At 47.5% G+C, this 25,395-nt stretch overlaps 1 protein-coding gene and 1 pseudogene across 1 annotated transcript in view; one reads left to right on the top strand and one right to left on the bottom strand.

The window, feature by feature from the left end:
- Positions 1-1,951: 1,951 nt before the first annotated feature.
- The window catches only part of LOC119176414 (uncharacterized), a 67,508-nt gene continuing 44,064 nt past the window's right edge, over positions 1,952-25,395 (bottom strand). Inside the window, exons 7-8 of the mRNA XM_037427674.2 lie at positions 11,747-11,942; positions 1,952-2,332 (exon numbers count right to left, since the gene is read on the bottom strand). Of these exons, the coding sequence (XP_037283571.1) occupies positions 11,757-11,942 (186 nt within the window). The 3' untranslated portion in view covers positions 1,952-2,332; positions 11,747-11,756. The remainder of the gene's footprint in view (positions 2,333-11,746; positions 11,943-25,395) is intronic.
- Positions 20,071-21,823, top strand: LOC142776889 (uncharacterized; annotated as a pseudogene).

The following is a 25,395-nucleotide window of genomic DNA, read 5'->3' as shown; positions in this document are numbered from 1 at the left end:
CGCACTGAATGTGATAGAACATCAGGGTTCCTACCAATGCAGGGAAATTATATTCCCCAATGCGCCCAGCGCAAAAGGGAATGAACAATATAGCTGTACAGTAAAACAGACAACAAAGAACAAAAGGGGGAAGGGGGTGACAATAAGCAAGCAAGTATTCACAGATCCAGTACCATAGCAACAAGCACCAGCATTTCATATGGCCCTAGCACAAGCAGAGGAACATGAATACCATACAGAAGTGACTGCAAATACCAGTGTCAAATGTTCAGATTTACGCAGCAGCTGATGAAGGCAATTTGTGCAAAAAAAACTATTCCAAATCATACAGCAATACAAACTTGACTAATATGGCAAGGATTTTTGAATGTTATCAAAATATAATCAACTTTTACAAAATTGTTCTCAAAACAAAAGGCGTGGCATTCAACAAATACTAAACACACAAAGATACAGTACATTTCACCTTATTTGAATTGGCCACTTTCATGCTGGGTTTCGTGCAACTTGAACCAAACATTGTCATTTCTAAAGACCACAATTTTTTTTAAGACTTATGAAACCGAACAGAACAATGTTCCAGTATTGAGCATTTTGCATCACATCCTCTTGCGGGCTTGTTTAGCAAGCTTGGCATGAAAATGTTTAAGGATGTCAGTTCTAACTTTGCAGCCTACATTAAAACGAAGAAAAAAGTGCTGCAAGTAAGGAACTCTTCTCTGAGCCATTTTAATACAATTTGCAGCTGCTTCAAACATAACTAATGTGCTAAAATAAAATGGAAAGTGACATATATGCATACGAGGCAAAGCTAATTTAAAAGTGCAGAAGATTTTAAATTACTCCAGATGTTCAATCTGCTATTGGCATTTGATGTTTACAATATGCCGCTTCATATTTGATTCCAGTTACATGAAACACAGCACTCCAGTTCAATATTAATATTACAAAAGCCAGAAAGCCCTTTAGCCACAAAAGCTTACAAGGTTTGTCAAAAAAAGGGGGGGAAGAGATGGGGGAGGAGGGAAGGCAATACTATCACTATCACTAATGAATGTCATAAAAAACAAGATACTACACTTACAATATAAGAAAATTAATATTTGAAGCAACAGTGTTGCCACAATATCAATTTCCAACACATTAATGCTGAAAAAGGTTAATAACAAACCAACAACACACAAAAAAAAAGAAAGAAAAAAGGGGGTGCAAAGACGAGGGTGACACCAACGCAGTCCAAGATGTTCTAGCTAAGCTTACTAAGGAGTGTTTGATATGCTTGTAATAGCAGGTCCAGTCTCTTTTTGTGTCTTCTCTTCAATAAGGCTTTCTTCTTGATATGCTTACACAAAACTCTGGAAAGCTTCACCTCTGTGTTTTCATGAAAGACTAACAATATTAATAATATTGAAATAAAAAAAAAGCCTGCTTTTCTTTAACACAGTTTCTATCTCCTATTACAGCAGTAACTTGGGTAGGTTTCAAATGAGGACACCTTTTTTGCCAACAATGTGCAACATTGCTTTGTTAAGTACATTGAGCACAGTCGTATGTAGCCATTCTGTTTTAACTCTAAATTTTGTAATGGCAACATTCACAAATGCTGTCCCAGTTTTCAATGCAGTCAAAAAAATGCTTTGAAGCCTGGTGCAAAGTGCTTAACAGAGGAATAAATATTGCTTTCCTTTCTGCATGCCAACAATGGGGTTATTCTGAGCTTACAGAAAATGCTACAGTGGCCTGTGCTGTGTGAATTCACAACACTCGTCACCACAATGAACAAATAATCCGATATTGCAGATGGAAACAGAGTGCACCTACATTGAAGCAACACAGAGGAACAGGTAAACCACCTCACTCGACAGTACTTCAACAGTACATTTTGTTGGACATTTTTCAGAGATGACTGTTCCTTTAAGGATCTAAGTACTTTAGAACATATACCTGGCTGTTAATCCGGCTTCTGTACTTGTCACTGATCCCAACTTGTTGCCATTCTTGATTTGCAAAAAACAAAGTTTCTTTTTCCCCCTTAACAAAATAGTTAATGCAAGGTAAAAAAAGAAAGAAAAAAGATAGAGAAAGAACTGAGAGAAAACAAGAAGGTGCCACTGGCGGAAGGTGAGCAGAAAGTGCAGACATTCTAAGGGTGCCTGCAGATGCAGTGACTAGGCTGGCCAGTCCCCTGCCTGGCCCTGTTGGCAAGAAGTTGTGCCACTTGTGGAATTGCAGCCAGCCACTCCTCACTTAATGTTGACTGGCTTCCTTCGTGCATAAACTGCAGCACACGTTGACAAGGACACATGGGCGGCTATGGCTATGGAGCACTTTGCTGCAAAGCGAGGGAAGCAATGAAATATAAAAGTCATACAGTGCAACAAAAAGCAAAAATTATTGGTTTGAGACATAGAATTCATGAGGATAAGTTCAATTCTATTTATATTTTAAGCATATTCAGCTCTTCCAAAGCAATCGTGCACTTTTTTGCCAAAGCATAGCCGCTCTAGAACTAAAAACACAACTTGGAAGATGCCACACTATTATCACACTATCAGGGATCTCAGTACTTTCAACTCCTCGTTGTCAGTGTAACCTTTCAATCCCCATATTCACTCATAAGCAGAAGTGTGTGGTACATGTGAACGTCTTTGAAAGAGATCTGTCTGACCGGGGGACCTCGATTCCTCCTCCTCGACCGCTCTTCTACATTGTGTCATAGTTAAAAAAAAAAAGAGGAGGAACCAAACTGAAAGAAAATCAATGTCACCACTTCCAGAACTGATAAAATCAATCCCCGAAAAAGGGACCGAAGTGGCCCCAAAATGTCAGGTCTATCTACAAACAGTAGATGGAGTCATTTCAGCATTTAGAAACCATATTAATTCTTACGTGCAACACTTTTACACGCGAGTAAATTTCTAAAAAATTGATGCAACAAAGAAAGATGGCCACAGTAAATCTGGCTCAGACAAAAACCGGACATTTTAAAAGGCACATCATGTGAACAGAAACTCTGAAGACAATGATTCCTTCCATTTAACCTTATGAGGTTCATGCATTATTGCAGTTATTCTCTGTTGGTGTGTTCTGATGGGTACCATGTTCTATTTAAGTTGCAACACACGATCACACACGATCGCGTGGTCCTAGGCTTGATACAAGTATATCCACCACTGCATGCCAGGAAGCATGCAGTGGTGCAAAATATTGAACCAAACACAATTCACATTCTTCACATTCAATTCACATTGCTAGCAATTTGTGCGCTAGCACCCCTGCACACAAAAATGATGGCAGATACATCATGTGTTACAACTCATATTGAATTAAAGAGTACACTTTTACTAGATTCTCCTGCTATTCCGAAAGATTATGTCAAGCATGTCAACGGCTAAAGACTTATCGGTACATGCGTGTAGTGGTAAAAAGCGAGTCTCTGATGAAAGCATAGGTGTTGCGATGCGGCCTCACCACTCCGAAGTCACGAGCCATTGAATGATTAGATTGATATTGTAACGGGCAGACGAGAACGTCGAAGAGGACTGGGAGGAAGACCACGCGGTCAGTCTCTACGAGCCAGCTTGGCGCCATCTTGTCTGCCCCGAGTTCATTCTGTATTTTGTCCAGTAAAGTTATTCTCCCCATTAAATCATTGGTGGAAAATATGGGGTACTCACTTCACACAAGACGGAGCTTCGTAGTGGGCGCCTAGTGGCCTCCCCCTGGCGACTGAAGTCAACAATGCCAACTCTTCTCCAACTACCGTGCCTTCTCCAACCACTTCTGTGCTTTCTCCAATTGGCCCGTCAACCCTCATCTAGGAGCCCCTGAGAGATCCAGGTACCTTTTCCGGAAGCCTGGCTGAAGTCATACGAGCAAGTGGGTGTACGTATGCGATGGGACTTAATGCTCATGCTGGCCAACGTGATTTCTTATCGCAGAGGCACCGCAAAGGTCTGGTATGAAACGCACGAGGAAGAGCTCACCAGCTGGGAGTTATTCAAGCAAAAGCTCCGGGAGCTATTCGGCAGGCCTGTGGAATGTCAATGCGTCACCCAAAACGAGCTCGCATGTCGAGTTCAGACGTGCACCAAATCCCATCTCGCATACATTCAGGAAGTGCCTGCTTTGTGCCGCAAGGTGCACTCTCAGATGTCCGAAGTGGGTAAGGGTGCCCATGTTATTAAGGGCATACCAGATGATGCCTTTTACCTTCTTGTGTTCAAGAATTCATCTATGGTCCAGGATATTATTTCTGAATGCCGGCGCTTTGAAGAAGCCAAAAGCCACCATGTTCTTCACCAGTTTGCCTGCCTTCCAAACACGGCTCCAAAATCCACATGCGAAGATTCTCGCCTGCCTTCTACAGAAAGTCCCGGCGACGTCTGTATTGTCCGTCTGGAAATAAAAGCCGCGGCTCCACTCGCGTCACCCTCCCCCAACTCCGACATCTATCACGCCACTGTCTCCCTCATCCAGACTGTCGCGAGTCAAGAATCGGCGAGCCCCAGCTTGAACAATACCTGCTCCATTCATCGTTCAGACTACGCCCCACCAAATCCACCCACGACTGTTGTGATAACGTGGGATTGCAGAAAAAGGTCGGTTGGGCGCAACGCGATGGAATGGTGCACCCCAGACGACCGGCCAATATGCTTCAATTGTGCTCCTATAGGCCACATTTCGCGCCACTGCCGTGCTTGGTCCACCTCTGCTCTGTGGCCTCACCCTCATCACCCACCTGCCTGGAATTCACACCCGTCACCACAAACAGAGCTGCTCACGCCCGACGATTTCTCGCCCCCTCGATCCAGCCGCTCCCCTTCATTGCAATGCCGTTTCTCCTGCTCGCCCCCATCTCATCGATTGCCATCCCCTAGCTCCTTCCGGCGCTCATCTCCAGAAAACTGACAGGAGCAGCTCTTGGAGGTGATGCTGCAATACCGACCCGATGCCAAAATCCTCCATTGACCCTGCCCGCACATTGGAACCTTATCAATGTTGACGTCGACGGTGTACCAACTACGACCCTTATTGACACTGGCACACACGTGTCTATCATGAATGCTGACCTTAGAACACGGCTGAAGAAAGACCTAACTCCTGGCCCAACTCCTGTGGTCCGAACTCTCGATGGTGGAACAGCCGCCGGACACATCAGTTCTGTTTTGTGTTTAAGAACATTGCTCTCACGACATGATTTTGCGCCACGACTTTTTGTCTGAACATTCAGCCTTGATAGACTGTTCTGCCGGTACAGTGCAACTTGCTCTACCTACTATTTTTGATCCTCCAAGTTGCCCTCCAAGTCTGCTCTGTTCCACAGAACACCTGCGTCTCCCTCAACGATCAGTTGCTTACATGTTTTCCCTGTCCCACCTGTGCCAGACGGTGTTTATACTGTATCCCCCAATGTTGACGTCCTGCTTTCGCACAACGTTGCATTTCCTCACACCGTCGTAACTATAACAGCCAACGCATCCTGCCTACCACTAGTGAATTTCCGCCTATGTACACAAGTCCTCCCTCGTGGCATATCTTTTGCTGAAATCATGCCGGCAGCAGAGTGCCATATTCGCACTCTAAGTTATGACAGCATCCCGAGTGCAAAGAAAACCTTGCCTACTCGTCCATCAAACCAAAGTGTCTTAACAAAGATGATTGCACCCGACTTATCGAAAGAACAAGCTAATGACCTGCGTTTCCTCCTTGCATCTTTTTGGGACATCTTTGACCTTGGCGACCGCCCCCTCGACCGGACGTCTTTTTTTAAGCATCGGATTGATACAGGTGATAAGAGTCCCATCGATTGGCGACCCTATCGCATTTCCCATGCTCAGCAGCGCATCATCCAACAGGAGGTCAACAAAATGCTTTTTCGGAATATCATCAAGCCTTCCTGCAGCCCATGGGCGTCCCCTGTTGTAATTGTCAAGAAGAAGGACAACAGCTGGAGATTTCGCATCAATTATCGGAATTTAAACAAGATCACGAAGAAGGACGTCTACCCTTTGCCACTCATAGACGATGCCCTAGATTGCCTTCATGGCGCAAAATATTTTTCCTCCATCGACCTTCGCTCCGGACACTGGCAAATAACCATTAATGACATGGACCATGAGAAGACGGCGTTCATCACTCCCAACAGCCTTTACCAGTTTAAAGTGATACCATTCCATTTATGCAATGCGCCCACCACGTTTGAACGTATGATGGACGCCCTGCTGCACGGCTTCGAGTGGTCCATCTGCCTGTGCTACCTGGATGATGTCATCTTTTTTTTCTCCTTTTTTGACGCACCTTGAAAGGCTATCGCCTGTGCTACCTGGATGATGTCATCTTTTTTTTCTCATTTTTTGACGCACCTTGAAAGGCTATCGAAAATCATATCTATCTTTCGTACGGCGGGACTGCAACTAAATTCGGCGAAGTGCCACTTTGGCAGTCGTGAAATTTTTGAGCTCAGACATCTCGTTGATTCTGTAGGGGTTCGCCCTGATCAAGATAAAATATGGGCAGTAAAAGATTTCTCTGTACCAACCTGTACCAAAGATGTTCGCAGTTTCGTTGACCTCTGCTCTTACTTCCGCCACTTTGTTAAAAACTTCAACGACGTCGCACGCCCTCTCACTTTACTCCTCAAAAAAGACGCTGGCTTTATCTGGGGCCCTGAGCAAGCATATGCGTTCCAAAATGTAGTGCGGCTGCTTACTTCTCCTCCTATCCTCGTTCACTTTGAGGTTTCAGCTCTAACAAAAGTCCGTACGGATGCAAGCGGTATGGCATTGATGCAGTCCTGGCCCAGAAACAACAAGGACACTACCGTGTTGGTGCCTATGCCAGCCGCCTTCTTTCGCCTGCTGAGAGAAAATATTCAATAACTGAACGCGAATGTTTGGCACTTGTTTGGGCAGTCAGGAAATTTCGTCACTATTTATACGGCCGGCCATTCACAGTCATCACTGATCACTACGCCTTGTGCTGGGTTTCATCTCTGAAAGATTTTTCAGGCCGTCTTGGCCATTGGGCGCTGCGCCTTCAAGAATTTGACTACTCAGTCCTGTACAAAACTGGCCACTTGCATCAAGATGCCGACCGCTTGTCCCGATATCCTGTCGACCCTCTAGACGTCAACTCCTCTACAACCACCCTTCCTGCCGACGTTCTCTCTTTATCCGCATTTCATGACATTGGTATCGAGCAGCGACAGGATGCTTTCTTGTACAGTATTATCCGAAGGCTAACATCGGTGACGCCCGACCCTTCCCTTCGAATGTTTGAGTTACATGATGGTGTACTGTACCGTTGTAATATGCGTTTTGTCGGCCTAGAAAGACTAGTCGTCATTCCCCTTCAATTGCGTCAGACTGTTCTTGCCCAGCTTCATGATGCACCGATGGCCAGTCACTTCGGCGTGCCATGGACCTACGACAAAGTTCACCGGCACTTGTTCTGGCCTGGCATGTACCACGACGTCTGCTGTCATCTTGTAGCCCGCTATCCTTGTCAACGACTGAAAAAACCAAATGCCTCTCCTGCCGGACGTCTTCGGCCACTAGACATCCCACGAAACCCACTACTGTGTTGCCGTGGACCTGCTTGGCCCTTTTCCTACGTCAGCTGCAGGTAATTGGTGGATTGCAGTAGCAACCGATTATACTACCCGATACGCGATCACACGGGCCCTTCCAACCAGCTGTGCAACTGATGTGGCCGATTTTATTTTGGAGGACGTCATCCTACACTACAGCGCCCCTCGACAACTCCTTACTGACCGAGGCAGCTACTTCCTTTCCAAAGTGGTTGATGACTTCCTCCGTTCCTGCACAACTAAACACAAGCTTTCGACTGCTTACCATCCACAAACAAATGATCTAACGGAGCGCCTCAATCGCACTCTCACCGACATGCTCTCCAAGTATGTCTCCACCGATCACCACGACTGGGACACTATGTTACCATTTGTAACATTCGCGTACAACTCCTCTAGACACGACACCGCTGGGATCTCTCCTTTTTTTCTGTTGTTCGGCTGTGACCCTGCGCTACCTTTCGAGACGCTTTTGCCGACCGGACTGACATGTCTGAGTACGCTCAAGATGCAATAATGAAGGCCCAAGCAGCACGCCAAGTTGCTTGACGACGACTACTGGACACCCAAAACAATCAGAAGAGAATATATGAAGCCCGCCATCGTGGTGTTTACTTCGCACCCGGCAATGTCATTCTGCTTTGGTCCCCCTCGTGCTGCCTTGGACTTTCGGAGAAGTTAAGGCTGGTACACACCGGCGACTAGCAGCAGTCGCGCGACCATTTGCGACTGGTTGCAAACAGTCGCGAACGGTCGCAAACAGTCGCAAACGGTCGCGAACGGTCGCGAACGGTCGCGAACGGTCGCGAACGGTCGCAAAGCGACTGCTTTGGCTAGTCGCTTCCTGACCGATTTTTCAGTCGCGCGACTGCAGTCGCAAAGCTGCTGGAACCAATCAGCGATGCTCAATTTTTGTTCTTTTGTTTTTCATTGCGCTGGCTTCCTGCCGCCAGATACAAACGAGTGCGTTCCTCTGGGTCTGTGGCAGCATGGCCACCACGGAATACTTGGCTTGGAGATGGCGAGGCGCAGCAGCTCGAGCAAAGTGTCGAATTTACGTGGCGGTATTTGCAAGAAGGTAAACACCGTCAAAGTAAAGAGAAAATAAATTGTGCACTATCTTTTCCCCATATTCAGAAACGTTTTATTGTCTTGAACTTGATTTGTCACCGCCTTCAATGCAGCGCGCTTGGAACGCGTTTGTGCTTCATGCTTTGCCAACGACTTAAGACACCACGTTCGAGACGCGTTTGTGCTGTATTGTAGGCTGTGGCAAGTCAATTTAAATTCAAAGACTGTTTCTGAATACGTACGACTCTCGGAAACACTCTTCGTCGTCTCAGCGCAGCTCGGGAGGCAGGCGGCTTGCATAGCCGGCCAACTCCCGCGATCGAAAAGACGGTCACACCCACTACCGGCTTTTTTTTCTTTGGAGGCATCTGTGATGCCAGCGCTGACACCATGGCACAGCGCATCAGCACCATGACAATGTCTAGTTCTTTGCTTGAATCGAACTTGACCCTGTTGGGAACGCTGTGCGAGAACGGACGAAAACAATAAATGCGACGCGCCCGGTTTGCTCCGCTCACTCAGCTAGTGGTGATCAGCTGATCGGTGCCGGTCTCTACAGTTCTAGCTGACAACGAGATCCGGACGTGACTCTCCGCTTTCGCGACTTCAGGTCGCTCGCATGCAGCCCCTGCCGGTGTGAACATCAGTCGCTTTTTGGTCGCCAGTCACAAATGGTCGCGCGACCGCTGCTAGTCGCCGGTGTGCACCAGCCTTAACTCCCACGCTATTCAGGTCCCTACCGCATCTTACGCCAAGTCACTGACATCACTTACGAAATCACCCCTACGGACCCCGCCATCACTCACCCTCACACTGACATAAAGCGCCTCAAGCCATATCACTCCAGTACCTCCTGATTAGCACCGGGTCGGTGCTCCAGTCGCAGGGGGAATCATGTAACGGTTGGACAAGAATGGCGAAGAGGACAGGGAGGAAGACGACATGGTCAGTCTCTACGAGCCAGCTTGGCGCTATTTTGTCCGCCCCCAGTTCATTCTGTATTTTGTCCAGTAAAGTTATTCTCCCCATACCAATATGTAGGGTTTAAAGTTCCAAAACCACTACAATAAAAGCTCGTTAATTTGAACCACAAGGAGAAGCGGCTTCAGTTCGAATTAACGAAAGTTTAACTAACGAAAGTGAAGAACAACAATAGTACACTGCGAGTAGGGCATAACAATTTATTTTTAGAAAAAATCTGTGATCGCGGTCTGCCTTCTTTCCTTGAAGGCGACAGCCAGCACTTTTTGCTCTAACAAGCGAATTTGGCGGTAGGCCTCTTCTCCACCTTCTTCAAAACTTAGAAAAGATGGGCGGCATTCAATCCGGCCATGACTTCCGCAGCAGAGGGCCGCACTGGTGCTTTGTCCTCCTCCTGATCGTCACTGGCAGCGACAGGTTCTGCACTTCTAACCTGACATATTATGTCGCCATCCGTGAGTGCACCACGCACCACTGCACTTGAGTCCACATCGACGTAATCCGCAAAGCAGACTTTTTCCAAAACGTCCGCCATGGGGGCGGTGACGCCGTGTTCGAGCACTGGTGGCTCGACAGCTTGCAGAGGTTCAGTGCTGAAGCCACAGTGGCTAAAGCAATTCGCTATCGTAAGCGCTGTCACTTGGCAGTTATTGCACAAAATAATTCGTTCCAGCATATGACGCTAATAAAATGATTTTAAATTTCTAATTGTACCCAGGTCCATGGGCTGCAGTACCGCTGTTGCGTTTGCTGCAAGTGTTTTGGCACGGTATTTGCCGCGGGCACACGCCATCAAGTCAGAGCAGCAGAATCTCAACAGACGGAAAGCTACTACCGGCGCTACCGCAACAAACGTTAGCCGAGGCTTAACACCAACACAAAGAATCACGACAGTCGGAAGCTACTCCCAGCACCAGCAACCGAGGTGTACGATGCACGCCCGAGACAGAGACTGCAGAGAAGGCTGGCCAAAGCTACGACGCAGCCGATTTGCTGCGTGCTGGTCCTGCCATCTGTCATCTAACAGCGACAACTACGCAGGATTTTCAAAGGCTCCGAGATTGGCGCTTAAAAAAAGAAACAAATCTTGGAGGTTACGTAGGACGAAGAGCAGGCGGCCGCCAAGAGAGAGATTGTGGGGGGAGGGGGGTGAAGAATAAGTGGCGCTATTTTCTGCACTCCGGCCTCCGTGCCAGTTTCTCCATTTTTCTCTCCGCTCCCTGTCAACGCTGCCTCGTAACTCGGCAGCCGCCCTAACAAGTGACTAGCCAAGCCGCCAGCGCGGTGGCGCGTAGTTCGAATGATCCGCTGTGGAATTTACTCGTGTTCAAATTAACAGGCTTTTTATTCATAGGCTTGTATTGAACTTGGCCAGACCACAACTTACAGTTCAAATTATCCATAAATTCAAATTATTGAAGTTCGAATTAGCGAGCTTTCACTGTATATCATTATTAAAGACGCCCTAATGGTGGGCTCCGGAAATTTCGACCAGCTGGTGTTCTTTCACATACACCCAAATATGAGCACATGGGCCTAAAACATTTTCGCCTCAATCGAAAATGCAGCCGCTGCAGCCAAAGTCACGAGCTAATTAGCAATGGCTGAGTTGGTAGCGAAATTTTTTGGCAATCCTAGGCAAGTTCTTTCCCCTTTGTGTACCGACAAAATCTTCGTTGAAGCGGAAGTATCCAGTAAATATATTTGTTGTGACGAGACATTTCCCGCATTTTTCTCTATAGGCAACCTGACAGGGAATAAAAATTATCCATTGTGGCAGAAATTTCGTTGTAGCGGACTTCATTATGACATTCGAGTGTACTATGATATGCTGATTTACTGTGTAGATCTCAGTTTAGAAATGATCTTGGTGCCTGAAAGGTACATGACATATTTTGTGTCTTAAATACTGTGCATTATACTAGAAGTACACATTAAGCTCACCAAGTTTCATCAAAATTGATCAAAAAACAAAGATATATTTTTAAGATCAGTGCCTCTCTTAAAATTAAGCATCCCACTAACCACACGAAAATATATAAAAGCATTGTACTTTCAAGCATACTATATTTGTAACATATATTGACAAGATGCTTTACATACGTTGAAGTATTCAGCCACTTTCCAAGGCGTGGCCATGGAAGTCACTAGGACCACCGTGCATGGCATAGCGTATTGTCCAGAGCCTAGCTGTACGCTCAAAGCTCAGACGATCTTCAAGGTACAGTCGTCCCACTTCGGGTTCCATACAGACAACACAGTATGGATCTGTCAAAAGGGACTGGATACTGATGAGCACCTGCACACATAACAAATCAAGCTCAGCAAAAAACTTTCAGAAGACAGCGAGCTCAGCTTATATATAAAAAAAAAAAAACATGCAACATGTAACTCTACGTATCACATCAAAATTTTGGGTGCAAAGCAAATTCGAATATTGAAGTGTGAGTGAGAATCGAATAATTCTCAAATATTTCTTGTATGTCTTTCGAATACTTCGAAATGAAATTGCAGAGAAAAAAATTGGAGAAGATTCTTAGGCATATGCTTACAAGATAGCAACATGATAGCATTTCTTTTGGCTAGGTTGATGAAGCACTGGCAGGTAGGCGTTTCATAGCTATCTCATCAAGAATGAGACAATGCTGAGGGCGAATAGTATTTATGCAGATGATTTGGTGCAACTAAAGTGTTGCCGACAACACTTTACATGTGAATGACAATGATGCTATTTCCTCAGCCTCTCCTCCTCTTTCAACTTCTGTGGAAGCCAGATCTACCATTTACATGTCGGAACTACCATTTTCTTGAGTCAATGCATTTGCAACTGTAGCAGAACCTGAAAGGCAGCATTGCTGCAATATGACTGTGTGATGGGTGAAGCATGTTAAAAATCTGAAGAGACCACTGTCTATTTGACATTATTCGAAACAGTATTTGCAAAATATTCGAAATATTCAATATTCGCACACCCCTAGAAGACAGGCTTGTCTACAGAGGCACATGATCATTCTGTTACCGCCCCCCCCCCCCCCGCATGTTTTCCGCTTCGTCACCAATAAAAGAATCCACGATAGGAGTCACATGGCACCACAATCACTAAACAAATTTAGTTCTCAGAAGTACTAGTCAATGCACAACACGGAATTCAAATGTTACCCTTCAATTGTGTAGAAAAGAGCACATTTTTGCGAAAATAGTGGCTCTCTTTGCTTTAAATTTTGAGCTTACTATGGTGCCTCTAGCGGATTTTTTGGCGTGCCCTAGGGCAGATTCGAACGAAGCCGCCATGGTACTTCTTAGCTGTTGATTTTTTCACCCCCCACCCCTCGGCGATGCGTGGAACTTGAGACTCTCCGAGGCCTGGCGCCTCCTTCAACATTGAAACGACACGCTAGTTATATATCACTTACCGCTGGCAATGCCAATCTCGGGAAAACTATCGTGTTTTCAGCATTACCAGCAAGATGGCGCAATGAGCGTGCGTCGCCAGATCATCACGACGTGGCGACGCACGCTCATACGTTCATATCCTATGCATACTTTTCTCCGCGAAGGGACAAAGACTCTCATGCCTGCGCGAGCTTATCTCACGATGGCAATAACCGTACTCCTTGAGCTTTCACTGGAACGATTCTGTTGTAGTTACCGGATGCACAAAGGTCACTGGGCTCGCTGCAGTCTCCGTTTGAAAAAGGGCACACTTTTCACACAAAGCAAAGTAACAACTTGGACACTTATTCACGTTCATCTGTACCTGTGAGTACATTTCGTGCGTCATTTGTGCGTAAGCAACACAGGGCACGTTTTGATCTGCTTGCCATCTTAGCATGACATTCCAATTAGTTGACATCGCATTCATTGCTTCGCCTTTGCTGCGGCTTTTTTCCATCCGTGGTTGGAAGACACACATGTGAACCCGTGAGATCTGTGTGACCCCGTGATGATGTGTGTGCGCATCATGAGTGCATTTCGTTGCCGTCAAGTGAACATGGCACCGCCGGCGCTTGCACGCAAGTGTCTGACATTGGGCAGAAGGTTCAACTGATAAGTGAGCTATAAATGCCGGCAGAAGTATGAAATTGCAAGACAATTCGCAATACTGCCGTCAACATTATTAACTGTTCTGATGAATAAGGATGCCGTACTGGACGGCTTCGAAAAGAGCTTCCCAGTCAAACGAAAGTGCATGTATCCTGAAGTGGAAAGAGCACTCCTCGAATGGCTGAAAAACGCTATAAGCGCAAACATTCCTGTAAATGGGCCTGCATTGACCGCAAAAGTCGAAGCCCTAGCCGCCCTAACGGGCAAGCAAGATTTTAAGTGCAGCAATGGCTGGCTTGATCGTTTCAAGAGACGGCACGGCGTGTCTTCAAAATCGATCGTTGGTAGAAGTGCAGCCGTGGACCGCGATGTTGTGGACGGATGCCGTAAGCATCGGCTGAGCGCCCTACTTCAGCAATAAGAAGATAGAAACCTTCACAACTAAGACGAGGTAGCATTCTTTTACAAACAGTTGCCAAAGCCCACGTACACTACACCGGGCTGAACCTTATCACAATGTATTGCTATGCCACAGGCATGGTCTTCGCTTGGGAGCGCTTCTTTTAACGAGATCGACCGCTGTTCCGGGGAACTGTCTCCCTCCTCCCAGCGCCACCTTCCATGCAGAAGGCGGTAACGTGCAGTTCCGGGAATGACGTCGCTTCCTCCGCCGAGCCACCTTACAGTTCCGAGTATGGCTGCGTCTCCTCCGTTGAGCACCGGGAACTGGTCTCCAAAAAGGGACCCAAAAACATTATTTAAGGCCGTGCCGGCCCCATGTTTAGAGGATTTTGCCCCAGCCGACGTTGTCGTGCTGGCCGGCTCTGTACAAACGACAACCTGCTACAGTAAACGCTCCTTCTTGTTGCTGTTTTCAAAACGAATTGCCTCCCTGTTTCAACTTCGGGCAAAGGCTACAGCAAAGTCTGTTTCACTGCTCGCCGCTCTTGGCTACCGCTACCATCGCAACACAGCCGATTCGCAACAACTGGTGATCAGCGGTCGGATACGAAGCTAGAAGAGACAACAATAGTCGGCCCACGAGAAGCAGCTGGCTCGAAACATGGATCACGTATGGGTGAGTGCTTGGCTTTTCCTTTGAGTAAACCAGGTTCTAAAAGAGGGTAAATTTTAGAACTGGTAGTTAACTTTGCCAAAAGACTCAGTTGTGCCGTTTCGGGAAGTTTTTTTTTGGAAGTAGCGGTCACTCAGTATGATCATGGATTTGCGGGAGCTGCAAAGGCCGGACTTGTTGCTGATGTGTGAGGAATCGGGAATCGATAAAAAGGGTTTGGCACGAAAACCCATAATCATACAAGTGATTAATGATTTGGGGGCTGATGATGAGGAGCTCTGTGAAGCATGGGACCTCATCAGTCAAAGAAAGAGACAGCAGAAAGAGGAGGAAGAGAGGCGTGATCGCGAAAGAGCTGAGAAAGAGGAACGTCGCATAGAACGTGACCGGGAAACAGAGAGGACCGAGTAAAAGCCCCTGTTTGAAGTACCTTCCGCATTTGGCATTACGTGTTTGCACGTCGGTATAGGTTAACTTTTCACTTTGTTGTGTGTAATGCGCGCAAGTTTGATTTTCAGTCTTATTTTCTTAGTTTTTTCAAGCGTGCTTTCTCTTGTCATGATGATCGTTGGCAGCGCGCATTGAACGATAGCTTGTCGGATGACGAACTTTGTTATGTTTAACAGTATGACGCTTGCAAGCGACGCTAATGTGCGTGATTCAGAATTGCTTAGTATATTAAATTGTAGTTTCGGGGCCAAATTGAGTTAACCTCAGCAGCATCGATCGTCCATGATCTGCCTAAATCACAATTGAGAATCGCTCAAAAAAAATTCTGTTTGGTTGAACAGTGTCATGCACTGACATTTGGCTAAAGGTGTGTCCAAATTATGTATTCCTCCTCAGATACGTTGCTCGTGATGCTATTTTTTAGCTCAGCTAAATCTCGAGGAAATATTTTCGTTTATGCTGGTCTGGCGATCTGATCAGCATTTCGAGGGTGCTTGCTTTGGCCAGAGTGGTTTGGCTTTATGTTCGACTCCTTCGTTCCAGTGAACCTCTGCAGGGCTATGAAAGTCTCCACGTGCAGAGAGAGCGGAACGGCTACCGACGGTCAACCAGCATCCGTCCTTCCGAGCCGCGCTAGACGGCTCAAAACTCCGGATGCATTGTCTGGCGGACGGGGACGGGGACGGGGACGGGGGGGGGGTTATGCCACACACATGGTCCTAGCTCGGGAGTGCTTCTTCTAACGAGATCGAGCCCTGTTCCGGCGAACTGTCTCCCCCCTCCCAGCGCCACCTTCCATGCAGAAGGCGGCACCGTGCACTTCCGGGTATGGTTGCGTCTCCTCAGCCGAGCACTGGGAACTGGTCTCTGAAAAGGGACCCAAAAACGTTATTTTAGGCCGTGCCGGCCCCATGTTTAGAGGATTTTGCCCCAGCCGACGTCGTGCTGGCCGGCACTGTACAAACGACAACCTGCTACAATAAAAATGCTCCTTCTTGTTGCTGTTTTCAAAACGAATTGCCTCCCTGTTTCCCCTTTGGGCGAAGGGTTCAGCAAAGTCTGACTGCTCGCCGCTCTTGGCTATCGCTACCATCGCAACACAGCGAATTCCTAACAGTATACAAAGCAAAGAACACGTTACAGTGCTGTTCTGTGCTGACGCGACAGGGGAGGACAAGCTTCCTTTGCTGATACTGGGGAAGACGGCAAATCGTCGATCGACTAGCCAGCCGAATAATCTATTTGCTCAGAGGCCCTGACGAGGAAGATGAGCTGCTAGACGAACAGCCTCGTATATATTAAGAGTAGCACAAAAACAAAAGAGCCTCCGTCTGTTGCAAAATAGAGTGGAGTGCGCAGGCGGCAACCATGACCTCATAATTCTCCTGAACAAACTGGAGCAGGCACTCTTCGTGCCCAGCCGAAGCACCCAACAAAGCCAGCTGACTGACTTTTTTGTGTGTGAATAAAGGTTTGTTTCACCGAATACTACTTCTGGGAAGTTGCCACAGCTAAATTAGCAGTACTTGCCGAGCTTTTACGAGGCAGTCGCACATATGAAATTACCGCTTATATCGAATTTTCTTTCCCGTCCCGCTGACTTCGTTACAACAAGGATTTACTGTACTTCACAAAGTCCATTTGCTTCCTCTTTAGATGGTTCCGTAATTACTCGAATCTAACGCGCACCTTTTTTCCGGTTAAGCGAGTTCATAAATCGCATGCGCGTTAGAATGGAGTTCGAACAAAAAAATTACGGTCCATCTATTGCCATCGGCAAATCCGAAATGGCCGCCCGCTACGTGCGTCGGCCATTTCTGCCCATGTGTTTCCCATGTGCGGCACTTCGTACGTGTGCTGAGGAGTTCGTCATCTTGTAGTGCATTAGCATCGACGGCATCGACGGCATCAAAGGGCAGACTCCAAAAACCCGAGTGCTCCATGATGCCGCTTTTAAAGGAAAAGTCATGGCGTGTGCAGAAACGGACTGAAATCGGGCCGCATCGCGGTCGTTCGGAGTTCCCGAAACGTGCGTGCGGGACCGGCGGAAACAAAAGCAGAAGATTGTCGACAGCAAAGCTTCACGCAAAGGCTTCAGTGGACCACAGCAGGGTCGGTTTCCGCAAATTAAAGAGCTGCTCGGCGAGTATGTGCTTGAGCAGCGAGCGGCACAGCGGCCCGTGACGACAGAACTGCTCCAAGTGCGGGCTATGCAATTAGTCTTAGAAAAAGGTCTAATGCGGAGCCAGTTTAAAGCGAGCAGGTGCTGGCTAACTAACTTTATGAAGAGGAAAGGCTTTTCCCTCAGAAGGGGAACATGCATATGCGAAAACTTTTGCGGAGGAGTACGATGAAAAGCTTCACAGTTTTCAGAGGTTCGTCCTAAACTTGTGGCACAACAACGGCTACCTGCTTGGGCAAATCGGGAATGCCGATCAGACGCCTCTTTACTTCGACATGCCTGGCACCACAACCGTCGAGAAGAAGGAGGCGAAGCAAGTTCGCGTGCTGACATCGGTCCACGGTAAAACTACAGTGACGGCGATGCTCTGTTACACGTCAGATGGGCAAAAGCTTCGCCCGTACCTCATATTTAAATGGAAGACGCTCCCGAAAGGAGTCGTTTTTTCGAGTGGTGTGATCGTGCGGGCCAGCGAGAAAAATGGGTGCGCGTTGCAATCGATGTCTTACGTTTTTTATTTTTTTTTCGCGCTGAAAATCGGGTGCAGGTTACAATCGAGGGCGCGGTAGAATCGAGTAAATACGGTAATCTATTGTCCGTAGGATGTCCATCTGCGAGACATGGCTTGCTTCGATGAGGAATCAGGCATAAACACAAAACAACACAAGCTCAAGTGCAGCAGCACACACTTTCACCTCACAGAAAAAAGCGCAAAGCCACTGCCATCTGTAAGCTCAAAGCCAAGACATATAAAGGTGCATTAAGGCCTTCAAGTGCACCATTTGAAGGGTTACAATGTGCACTTGATGGGCAATGCTGACCACCAGCGAAATCTGCTGTGCAGCGTGCGTGACTGTGCTGCAGTTTACGCGCATCCGTGTAGAACTGCCAAGCATCCGTGTAGAACTGCCAAAACTATTGTGGGTGCACGGGCAGCACCTGTTAGTATCAGCAAGGTCGAGCACATACCTATGGAACACTATGGAATGAAAATTGGTTCTCAACTGCCATATTCTAGCACACGGAGAAAAAACTATTTGAGGAGGAAAAACTTTCAAGCCACACCAGCATGTGAGGGCGACGCAATAGCGTCATGAAGCAATGTGGTTTACATTAACGATCAGCAGATGACGTTTTCGACGTGTTGCCATCTTTTACAAGTGCTTCTATGGTTGCGACGCATAAATATCGTGATAGCGCCTCGTACACTGCTCAATTTTTGAAAAAATTGTGAGTAACGTGAATAACTAGACGTGAAAAGTATTTTAGCGGTAGTTATAAATTGATACTACCAGAATTACGACTGCAAAACGCCTGAAATGAGCTGCTAGTAATGGCCTGGAGCAGACGACGTTTGCCACATGCACCATTACATTTGGCCCGGCAATTCGTCTGGGCAGACGCCATTGTGCGTAAGCCGGTCTTCTGGGCAGGCTCTCAACACCTTCGGCGCCCAGTCTGCCAGATGCTGTCGAAGATTTCGACAATTACCCAGACCATGTGGCAAGCAAAGACGAGTTCCTGATTTTCAACTATGCACCCTTTCGTCGTCTCTTCGAGCAGCAGCGGTGACTGATGGCCTCGGCGACTCATCTGGCGATGGGGAAGCTGTTGTGACCGGTGCCAGAGCTGACGGGGGAGCGGCGCTCTTTTAATCCTCAATCATGTAGCCGACCGGTGGGCTGCCTATGCTCGCCAGGCATTGTCCCTGCTAGTCCGAGGGTGAGACATCGTGTCGCCACGACGCCATTAACCGTTCGAGAGAGGACAACAAAGACAGCATCTTCCCTAGAAGAGACCCGCCACGGTCTCACCCCGCTAATTAAGCGAACAGATCGGCGGACCCTTTGATGTATGCTGTCAGGAGCTTGGTATCTCTCGACTAGCGGCACACACATAACGAGGAAGAACCCCGGTGGCGCCACCTCGCAGTGCAGTGATCACGACTCAACATTAGACGTTCACGTGGACCGTGCATGCTCGTCCCCCTCACCTGATGTGTGTGTGTGATTGGTGTTCCACTCAAAGCGGAGGAGCGCGACAGGGCTTAAAACGACGCCGCAGAGTGCTGAACGTCGCTCTGAACTATGTAATGTTCATCCACCACGCTCGTGGTTTGGAAAACCCCTAACCTTTCTTTGTTGTAAATATGTGTAAATAGTGCCATAAACCTGTTTGTTTTTCGTATCCTCTTCTTGTCAGCGTTCGTTTCCTCCACCCGGTTACACCACGCTACCACAAGAGACCGGGTAGACCCCCATTCCCAACAACTGGTTGGCAGCGGTGAGACGGACCTCGCGACATGGTGCTGTGTTGAGGTGAGTGCTTGGTCCTTGCTTTAACTTTCCAGGTTTCATTGTGTGAGTTTAGTAGAAACTGGATTGTTTGATTCAAAGTTAGAAAGATCGCCGAGTCTAAATTCTGAGTGTGTTTTAGGGATCTCCTACATTTGTGCGAGAGGCAGGACCAAAGACAAATGGCAATCATGGAGGTATACGCAATGCTAAAAGACGAACTTTTGTATTTATGTAATGACTTAGGTATTGAGGTTGAGGAAGAAATTGGCAGGTCACAAATTGTGCAGCTAATTTTGCAAAACGCCAGTGAGGAGGCGATTAGATACGCGTCACAAGCTTTCAAAAGGTTGGCAGAACAAAAACAGAAAATGGAGGAGCGAGAGAGAGAACGGAAAAGAGAGGAAAGAGAACGAGAGAAATGCGAAAGAGAGGAACGGGAACGAGAACGAGAGGAATGGGAAAAAGAAAGAGAATTTGAGTTGCGTAAAATCGCTCTTGAGAATGTGGGCAAACGTATGGCTCAAGCGAGTGGAGGGGCTCCAGAACGAGCGAGCGAGTTAGAATCATACCGCGTGGATAAATTCCTCAAGCCATATCAAGTGGGCGAGGACATAGGGGTATTTTTCGCATATTTTGAACAGAGCTGTGTGAGGTCGAACTTTGCTCCAAGCACATGGCCACAGCGGTTGCTTTCTCTGCTGCCGTATGAAGCCGCTGAAGTGATCACGAGACTCAGTGCGCAAGAAGCAGATGATTATGAGAAGGTTAAAGCCGCCTTATTGAAGAAGTACCGTCTTTCGGCCGAGGCATTCTGCCAGAGGTTTCGAAACCCAGAAAAGAAGGATAGTGAGGGATATCCGGAGTTTGCTTACGGCATGAGAAGAAACCTAATTGAGTGGTTAAAAGGCGCGGAAGCCTTTGAGAGTAAAGACAAGGTTATCGAAACCATTTGTCTAGAGCAGTTTTACTGAAGCATACCTCCGAACGTGAGGCTGTGGGTGCAAAACAGAGACAATGTAAACACTGTGGAAAAGGCGGCCGAGTTAGCCGAAGAATACACAATGTGTAGAAAACTGAGCATATAGTATGGAGGGCCGCACGGACGAAAAGGGCCGCGAAAAGAGATTGTATTCAGGAAAGGCTCGCAGACGAAAAAATTGAGCAATACTCAGGGGGAAACAAGTACGCCAGAAAACAAGGGGTAAAACTCGAACAGTGGGACATCCCAGCAGTCGCAAAGAAAAGAGTTTACGGCTTTTAAACCTGTTAAGCACTATAACTGTCAGAAGACTGGCCATATCTCAATAAACTGCAGAAAGCCTAAGGTAGTTTTATCCTACATGGATGAAAGTAACGAGAACTTGGTGCTTTTACGCCCATATCTCCATGACCTGGAGGTCAACGGAAAACCCTGTAAGGTACTCAGAGACAGCGGCGCCACCATGGACATTGTCCACCCATCTTGCATTACTGTAGATGACTTGACTGAAGAAGTGGCATGGATCAAACAGGTTGTAGAGGAAAACAGCGTCTGTCTTCCCATGGCGAAAGTAACGATCACTGAGCCGTTCGGAAAGCTTGTTACAGAGGCAGCTGTCTCAACATCACTCTCATTGCAGTACCCGTACATATTTTCAAACCGTTCAGGGAGGACACTGCGCGAGCGAGGTCAGAAACTTGGAGAAGGAACGGTTTAAGCGCTAACTCGTTCCAAAGCACGTGAAATCGCGTCCAGAGCATCAGAAAAAACAATTCCAATGGAAACAGACCCAGGCTCAGGTCACCGCTCAGGGGCGCAGGGAGAATCGGCAACTGATCAGCAAAATGAAGTTTCACCAAACATAGATGGAAAGCCAGCTGATCGGAAACGTGAGGCTTTATCAGCAAAGTTAGGTGGGGACCTAGAGGGAGAGCCAGGCGAAGCACCCACGAGTGAAACGGGGTCAGTATTGTCACCGGCGTCAAAAAACTTTGGCCGGCTAGTACAGGTAAACAGACAATCGCTGGCAGCTGAGCGAGACAGTGATGATAGCTTAGCTAAACTGCAGTTTAGCGCTAAAGAGGGGATTGCTAGGGGCAACGTGACGTTACACAAGAAAGGAGGCTTGTTATGTCGGCCCTACCGAGATTAGAGAGGGAGGGTTCTGGATCAGTTGGTCGTTCCTAGAAAATATCGCGAGGATCTCTTGAACCTCTGCCACGGAAACGGCTGGTCTGGTCACCTAGGAATAAACAAAACAAAAGAGAGATTGGTAATGAAGTACTATTGGCCAGGGTGCTTCAAAGAGAGGAATTCGTAAGATCATGTGACACGTGCCAACACACGGGTAAGCCTGGGGAAACGTAGAAAGCTCCTCTAATATTGGTGCCTATAGTATTAGAGCCATTCCGACGTATGGTGATCGACACGGTGGGTCCCCTGCCGGAAACTAAGTCTGGTTATAGGTATTTGTTCACCATGTTGTGCCCTGCAACAAAGTTTCCAGAAGCAATCCCTCTGAAGAAGCTCTCTTCGACAGAAATAGTAGACGCGCTTCTGTCAGTCTTCACGAGAGTCGGCTATCCGGCAGAAATACAGGCCGATCAAGGGTCAGTTTTCACGAGCTCATTGACTGCAACGTTTCTGGAGAAGTTCGGGATAAAACTGATACATAGTTCCGTATACCACCTCCAATCAAATAGCGTCAACAGATGGGATTCAGTGTTGAAGCGAGTGTTGCGCGCACTCTGTTATGAGCATAAAGAAGACTGGGAAAGCTGTCTTCCCGCTACTTTGTTCGCCTTGCGTACGGTCCCGCATGAGGCCACGGGGTTCTCGCCAGCAGAGTTAGTGTACGGCAGAACGCTGCGTTCCCCACTTAGGATGCTGAGAGAAATGTGGGAAGAAAAGGGGGAGAGTCAAACTGTGGTCGAAAACGTGCTGAAGTTGCTAGAGCGGCTGAGTACGATGCAAGGGCTGATAGAAAAGAATATGGAAAGAGCTAAAAAGACAGCCAAGCATTACTACGACAAAAATGCGAGACTAGAACCTTTAATATCGGGCATGAAGTAATGATTCTAAAACCGCCACGAAAAAACAAATTGGAAGTTCATTGGGACGGGCCTGTCAGAGTGATGCACAAGCTTTCTGACACAAACTACGTGTTGAAAATGCCAGGTCGAAGAAAAGAGGTAAAAATATACCATTGTAACCTGATGAAGCCCTACATATAGCGTCGGGGACTTGTGAACCTCACTCTAAAAGAGCCCGAAGAAATTCAGCCTGAGTTCGACGAATGCACGAGAACTTCCAACTCAGAAATGAGCCTAGAAGAGGTTGTAGCTTCCTCTTTAAACACTAAAGCTCTTGAGCCTGAACAAGTAAAAGAACTAAGAGAACTTCTGGAGCAGTACATAGACAGGTTCAGTCGTCGGCCGGGTAGAACAGGATTGATAACCCAAGAAATAGAATTGACATCAGCCGAACCGGTAAGATCCAAGCCATACCGAATGTCTCCAAAACAGAAAGATTTTGGAGGTCGAAATACGGCGAATGTTGGAGCTTGGGGTAATCGAGCCCGCTGAAAGTGACTACACGTTCCGACTAATACTTGTGGAAGCCCCTAATAAAGACCCCCGTCCTTGTGTAGACTACCGGAAATTGAATACTATCACTAGGGATCAGTTGTACCCTATACCCAATATTGAGGAGCGAATCGAAAGGGTCAGCGCAGCGAAGTACATTTCCACGCTATATCTCGTAAGAGGATACTGGCAGGTTTCTCTCTCAGAAAGTGCCGGCCGTTATGCGGCATTCATTTCACCTTTTGGCACCTTTAGACCCTTAGTTCTTAGCTTCGGTCTAAAAAATGCGCCTTTCAGCTTTTCAAAGTTAATGGACATTGTACTAAAAGAACTGCAAGACTTTGCACTCTTATACCTAGACGATGTCGCAATATTTTCCGACAGCTGGGAGGACCACCTCAAGCACCTAAAAAAGGTATTTTCGCGCTTGAGAGAGGCAGGTTTGACAATGAAAGCTGAGAAATGGAATTTTGGCTGCTCTCAAGTCACTTACCTAGGTCATGTTGTGGGGCAGGGAAGGAGGCAGCCGGCCGAAATAAAGACAGACGCGATTGCCGGGTTTTCACGTCCACGTACTAAGACCGATATTCGGTCATTCCTGGGACTTGTGGGGTACTACCAGCGTTACATCACCAATTTTTCGCAATGAGCGAGTCCTCTTACAGACGTTTTAAGAAAAGGGGAGCCCAACCGCGTGAAATGGGATGAGGACAAAGAAGCCGCATTTCAGGGTTTGAAAGCCTCACTCGTTTCCCGACCTGTGCTACGTGCACCGGACTATGGTAGGGAATTTATAGTTCAGTGCGACATGAGCGACAGGAGCACGGGCGTTGTGCTTAGCCAGGTTAACGACAATCAAGAAGAGCACCCTATTCTTTATGCCAGCCGCAAACTAACGGTCCGAGAAGAAGCCTACAGCGCTTCCGAAAAGAAATGTGCCTGTTTGGTTTGGGCAGCCCAAAAGTTGTCATGTTACTTGTACGGAGCGAGGTTCATCTTTGAAACAGACCACTGTCCCCTGACATGGCTCAATCAAATGTCACACAAAAATGGTCGCTTGCTCCGATGGAGCCTCACCCTCCAGCAGTATAACTTCGAGGTTCGTTATAAGAAAGGTAAATTGCACAACAATGCAGATGACCTTAGTAGACTCGTCTGAAAAGAGCTGTTTTAGGGAATGAAAGGCCACTTCAAATTTACGGCTTTTAGCATTATATGACCAAAGTGGTTCGTTTCAGTTAATTTTAATTTTTACGTCTTCCTCCATGATTGTTGCAACTTTGGCGGCACCAAATTGTCTCAAAATTTTAGCATACAGGTTTTTCTTTTGTTTGTGTTTTTTGAGAAGCCTGGAGGGTTTTAAGCGGGTTCAATGTGCTTGACTGCAGCATGGTATTGTGTTGTATGGTTCGCCTTGCTGTTGTCGATCATTGTGAGCTGGTTTGAAAGTTGCTTACGAGTTCGCAGCTGGAGGGTCAAAACCAGGCCATATCCTCGTCACCAGCCGTTCTCTTCGTGCCCAGCGGTTGGGAGCGCTGGCCAGCCGAGATTTTTCCGGGCGGCGGAGGAGCTGTTACGTTTGGCCCGGCAATTCGTCTGGGCAGACGCCATTGTGCGTAAGCCGGTTTACTGGGGAGGCTCTCAACACCTTCGGCGCCCAGTCTGCCAGACGCTGTCGAAGATTTCGGCAATTACCCAGACCATGTGGCAAGCAAAGGCGAGTTCCTGACTTTCAACTACGCACCCTTTCGTCGTCCCTTCGAGCAGCAGCAGCGGTGACTGATGGCCTCGGCGACTCATCTGGCGATGGGGAAGCTGTTGTGACCGGTGCCAGAGCTGACGGGAAGCGGCGCTCTTTTAATCCTCAATCACGTAGCCGACCGGCGGGCTGCCTATGCTCGCCAGGCATTGTCCCTGCTAGCCCGAGGGTGAGACGTCGTGTCGCCATGACGCCGTTAACCGTTCGAGAGAGGACAACAAAGACAGCATCTTCCTTGGAAGAGACCGTGGCAGCCGCCGCAAATCGCCCCGCTAATTAAGCGAAAAGATCGGCGAACCCTTTGATGTATGCTGTCAGGAGCTTGGTACCTCTCGACTAGCGGTACACACACGACGAGGAAGAGCCCCGCTGGCGCCACCT

This window comes from Rhipicephalus microplus, chromosome X (assembly GCF_043290135.1).
Source record: "Rhipicephalus microplus isolate Deutch F79 chromosome X, USDA_Rmic, whole genome shotgun sequence".
Lineage (NCBI taxonomy): Eukaryota > Metazoa > Arthropoda > Arachnida > Ixodida > Ixodidae > Rhipicephalus > Rhipicephalus microplus.
Note: the sequence above shows the minus strand (reverse complement) of the source record. Positions and strands in the feature narration are given on the sequence as shown.